General features: G+C 35.2%; 1 protein-coding gene across 1 annotated transcript; it reads left to right on the top strand.

Annotated features, from left to right (window-relative positions):
• Positions 1–4,305: 4,305 nt before the first annotated feature.
• LOC104537411 (BTB/POZ domain-containing protein KCTD8-like) lies at positions 4,306–4,858 on the top strand (the record flags this gene model as incomplete). The annotated part of the gene is made up of 1 exon (XM_010180291.1): positions 4,306–4,858. A coding segment is annotated over one exon (461 nt), but the record flags the coding sequence as incomplete, so codon positions are not given.
• Between the last annotated feature and the right edge of the window lie 273 nt (positions 4,859–5,131).

Raw genomic sequence — 5,131 nt, 5'->3', positions numbered from 1 at the left:
TAATGCTTTGAATGTTGGTGAAAAGTAATGAAGAACCCTAGATATGTAAGATGGATAAGGCAATCACAATATGAGATTTGAATGAGTATTTTTTCTATGATTGTATATTAATTATAGTTGATTTTTCTTAGATTCTTAAGATTAAATCATAAACCAAATAAGATTAATCTTGTATTCACCTTGAATATAATGTAATTATGAGACAGTAGGTAGAAGAAGAGTTCGTTCTGGGTTCAACATAGCTGTGTACCAGACTGAAGGTCCTATGTATCCTATAAAAATAAAGGTGTTTTCTTTCCATATGCAAATCAATGTGAAAAAATAACATTTCATGCAAAATCTTGTGCAAATCACATACTGCTAATATTCTCAAGCATGCAAAAATGATGAATCAAGCTGCAATTAGTACTGTTGGATTAGATATCATTTCTTTTACAGATACAAATAAAAATAGCCTAGTAGAACTAGGTTTTTTTAAAAAGTGCATTTGAAGAAACAGAAAATTATAAGAATAAAATATCACCAAGAACTTAGTCTTACCTAAAATTATAGCATGTAAAACCTCAAAAATTTGAGTTGGTTTAGTTGGGGTTTTTTAATTCATTTGGTTTTTGTATTTAAATCAACAAGCAGGCTTAATTTTATAGTGCTGGCAAGGGGATTGATAAAGCTCAAATAATTTCAGTTTTTTCTTGTATATTTTCTGGACCGGCAATAAAAGATATAATCTCTTTAACAGATTCCTTTCTTCCTGATTGAGGTACTGCATATTGAACACATTTAAAGTGCTGGTTATGTTTTGTTTTTAAATGACTATTTTTATATCAGTTTCGACTCGTATCTACATGTGTTATAGCTGTACCTGTTGTACCCCAGAGCTAAGATTTTCTGTTCTTCATGTCAATACAGTTTTCATTAAAATAGCTAACCTTAGCAATCTATGCATATGTTCACAACTTTTACATTCTGCAGTAAAAATCCCTGACTTATAAACCAAAAAAAATATCTTTGAGAAAACGTAGGAATAAAGTAGCTAAGTGAGAAAGAAGTTAATTCGAGCATCTGCCACTGCACATACAATAAATTGGGCATTTGTCCTACAGAGACAGAGGGGAATGGAGCAGTCCGGTTAACTGGATTTGAATATGATTTCCTTTATTTTAAGCCTCTTGTATTTAAGGAAATATGTGTTCACTAAGACTGAAATATTGATAAGCAGAATAGAATTATTTTATACCTTTAATGATTCCAGTGTCGTATTTTTCTCTGTTGCAGGAGACAGAGCTAAAGAAATCTTCAAGTAATTATTCAGATTTCACTTTATCAATATCCACAAGCAATTTAGATCAATCAAAGCTTTATTTGACTTCTAGAAGTACTTGATTAAAATTCTCAGCCAATAGTTATTGGCCAGTGGATGGTTTGCTGTTGTATTTGTCATGTTCTGTTCCTGACTGCAGCTCTGTTGCCCAGTTGTTCAACAGGGTAGCCAGAGTCAACTAATTCTGGTTCCTCTTTTGATTGGTGTAACTGACAGAGCAGATTTTCGCTGCAGAGAATTAGGTTCGTAAGTTTCTAGTTCATCTTCCATTTTCATTAGTAATTCCATGAATGTTTTCTGAATTAAATAATAAATAATAAATAATGAAGGAACTGTTTTCTGAATTAAAGATATAGCTAAATTTTTCTGATAATCACTGATGTTGCAAATTAAATAAATATCTTTTGAGGATCTTTTCTTATGTATTTATAAATTCTTTTGGGTTTCAGCAAGCAAAAAATATTGTGAGAAAAACCTCCCCTCTAGCAGAATTGTTGCTTCTGTTAATAACACATTATTGAGAAAGAAGTGCAGGAGCATATAAAGAATTCTTTATGAGGGAGAATTTGTTAATTTTTAAAAGGAGAGGTGTGGGAGAAACCTATGTTTGCATTAAAGTCAATGTGAATTTAGACGATTCAGTGAAGCATGCAGAGCTCTCTGCTGTAAGGTACTGAACCTTGGGGCTCTGATCCAAAAAAGCATTTAAATACCTGCCTATTGTCAGGCTTCTGAATAATCTTGTAGCAGGAAATAGAATATTTTATATTCTTGAAGTTGTATTTCAGTGCTTTTTTGAAACAGATCCTTAGTACATTGCAGTTTTGAGCCCTTGAGAAGCAAGGAGTACTGGTAAAGAAATAAGTTTAAATAGACTTAATAGATTTATGAAGATTTATAGCAAAAAAAACCTGAGCAGGAAAAACAGAGCTGAAGACTACAGCATGTTGCTAACAGAAGACTTCAGTTTCTTTGTCATAGAATGTGTTGTTACATATGAAGAAGCTAAGATTGTAAACTAGATTAGATATTGATGATAATCATGCCATTGAAAATCAAACAATACTGAGATCACAATCAGATTACCTACTCAGTTTTATAATCACATGCTGCAAAGCCAGAGTAATTCCATAATGCTAACTGACTCTAGATTTAGCATGTTCATATAATGATTGAGGTATGAAATGAAATGCCAGATGCAACAATATGGAAGTCATGGAAATCTACTTAAGAAGGTGGAGGAGAAAAAGGAAGGAAATAATTGCAGCCATGTGCTAAATATTGGGAATTAATATAATGAGGTAGAAAATATCTTGTGTTTTTCGCTCTGAATAAAGCAAGTACAAGCCCTGATGGATTGTTGTCTCTCTTCTTTGTATCTTGATTATTCATGGGTTTTTCTATGTGGACTGCAGACATGTGATAATTCATTCTGAGATGCTGGCTAAAACAAAAGCAGGTTGTTGATTGCTGCTGTTGTTAGATTATTATTTATTTGCTTTTGTGTTTTGTTTTCCTCTGTGTCTCATAAAATACCACAGTCTTCTTAGATTCCTTTGAATCATAGAACTGCACTGTAAAAAAGACACTTGAGTGTTCATATTACACCTGCATTCATTATAACTGTAATTATATTTCTAATCTATAATTCTAAAAACCAGAATACTAAGTGACCCAAAAATCTCCTTGCAACTCTGTCCCACTAACTCAAGGTTGAGCTGTCGTATCCTGAGTTTTGGTACTGGCAGAGGGGGTTAACTGATGCTAGTGGTGTTTTTGGTAAACTGTAAGGATAATCTAGTTTTTCTAAGATATTTAGATACCTAAACTGTTTGGACTCTTTCAGGATTTGTTGCAGACAAACAACTGCCACTGAAGTCCCAATCCTCATTTTAATTTAGATGTTTACACATCTTGGACATTTTTCCCTTTGGTCTGATCTAATTCTTAGATATTTCTGTGAGCTTTAGATAGTGTCCTAAATTAAGATCATGACATTTATATGATGCCAGCATAGCATCATTTCACTTCACAGCTGGAGTTTTGAAATAAAGTTTCAGAAATGAAAACACTTGTACAGCTTTAGTGGCTACCACCTAATTTTCACATTCATATTCTGCTTAAGGCTTCAAAGCAAAAGTGATACTGAAGAGAATAACAGCCTAGACCCAATTTTTGGGCATGTGAAGCTCTGAGCAGTGCCTGCTAATAGGCCATAAGATGGCTCTCCCAGCCATCGCTGAATGCCTCTTTACTGATAACTTCATAACCTCCTTTTCCTTGCCAGCTTGTGCAGTAAGAGGTGTACAACTGAATTCTGAGCTCATACTGAAGCAAGTCCAGAATAATAACTGACAGTAAGAAGTGTAGTGAAATCACTATAGGATTAAAAAAAAAAAAAGCCTAAAGACTCTGTCAGTAGTGAGCAATCTCTCTGTCATTCTAGGATTAATGTTCCTTTTTCTGTCCGGGCTTCTGCAGAGTTGACATCTGCAGAGCATAATATCAGTAGACAGTTCTGGGAAAGGGAGTTAAAAGCTTCCAAAAAAAAAAATCTAAGTACTTGGAATATTTTTATTTAAACAAAGAGTTTGCAAATTGTGTGGTAGTATTTCCATAATGCTACAAACTCTAATATCTGATAATAAACTTCTTGGGGTATAATAGCAAACTGGCTCATTTAAACTTGCCTGAAAGGATTTCCAGTGCAGATAATTTGTGAACATTATGCATGTTTCATTACCTGGATTCTTAGGCAGGCAGTGAGGTTATTCTTGCCATAAATGTTTTCAGGAGTGAGAATTTTGACACACACATAGGGCCAGACCTTCGAACAGTACCAGTCTGGTATTGTTCTTTTGACTGAAAGGAAACGCCACCAATTTATCCCCACCGAGACCCTGAGTCATTCTAAATGGTAGCTGATCAGTTTTCTGTGTAAGCCAGTGCTTGATTAATGCTTTTTCTTTCCTTTGTTGTATTAGGACCCCCCCAGCGAACTGTGTCCCCCAAACAAGACCACGAAGAAAGGAAGCACGACAAAGTTTTGGACAAGGGCAGTGAAAGTGGGACTTCCTGTAATGAGCTGTCCACCTCAAGCTGTGACAGCCACTCGGAAGCAAGCACCCCCCAAGAAAATGCCACCAGCACCCAGCCATCCACAGCTCACCAGCCAAACACTCTGACTTTGGATCGTCCATCTAAGAAGGCTCCAGTGCAGTGGATCCCTCCACCAGACAAACGCAGGAACAGTGAACTCTTTCAAACTCTCATTAGCAAGTCCAGAGAAACAAATATTTCCAAAAAGAAGGTATGTGAGAAGCTGAGTGTTGAGGAGGAAATGAGAAAATGTATCCAAGATTTCAAAAAAATCCACATTCCAGATTACTTTCCAGAGCGCAAACGTCCCTGGCAGTCTGAACTCTTACAGAAATATGGGTTATAGTAATCAACTCTTTCATGACATGTCTCTGGGGCATTTGATGTTTATTAAGTTGCCACTAACTTACTCTTATCCTCCTTTTGGCCAACTCTGCCACCAGAGCTATTCTTGCTGCTTATTTCTTTCTGTGAACAGCGGATGTTGGATAGTACATGGTTTCTTTAAAATTATATTTAAACAGGTAGAAACATAAAAAATACAAAAGGCATCTCATCTAAACCGCCTCATGATAGCAAAGAAAAATTATGCATGGTCAAGAAAGATGGTTTTCGAACTGTAGTCTGTTGAGCTTCATTATTGTTTTGGAACTTATCGAATAAAAATCTCAATCATCAGTTAACGCCTGGTTTTATGTCACCAATAAAAAT

Source organism: Mesitornis unicolor, unplaced genomic scaffold, assembly GCF_000695765.1.
Source record: "Mesitornis unicolor isolate BGI_N332 unplaced genomic scaffold, ASM69576v1 scaffold49232, whole genome shotgun sequence".
NCBI classification, from domain to species: domain Eukaryota; kingdom Metazoa; phylum Chordata; class Aves; order Mesitornithiformes; family Mesitornithidae; genus Mesitornis; species Mesitornis unicolor.
The sequence above is the reverse complement of the archived record's forward strand: the minus strand, read 5'-3'. Positions and strand labels throughout refer to the sequence as shown.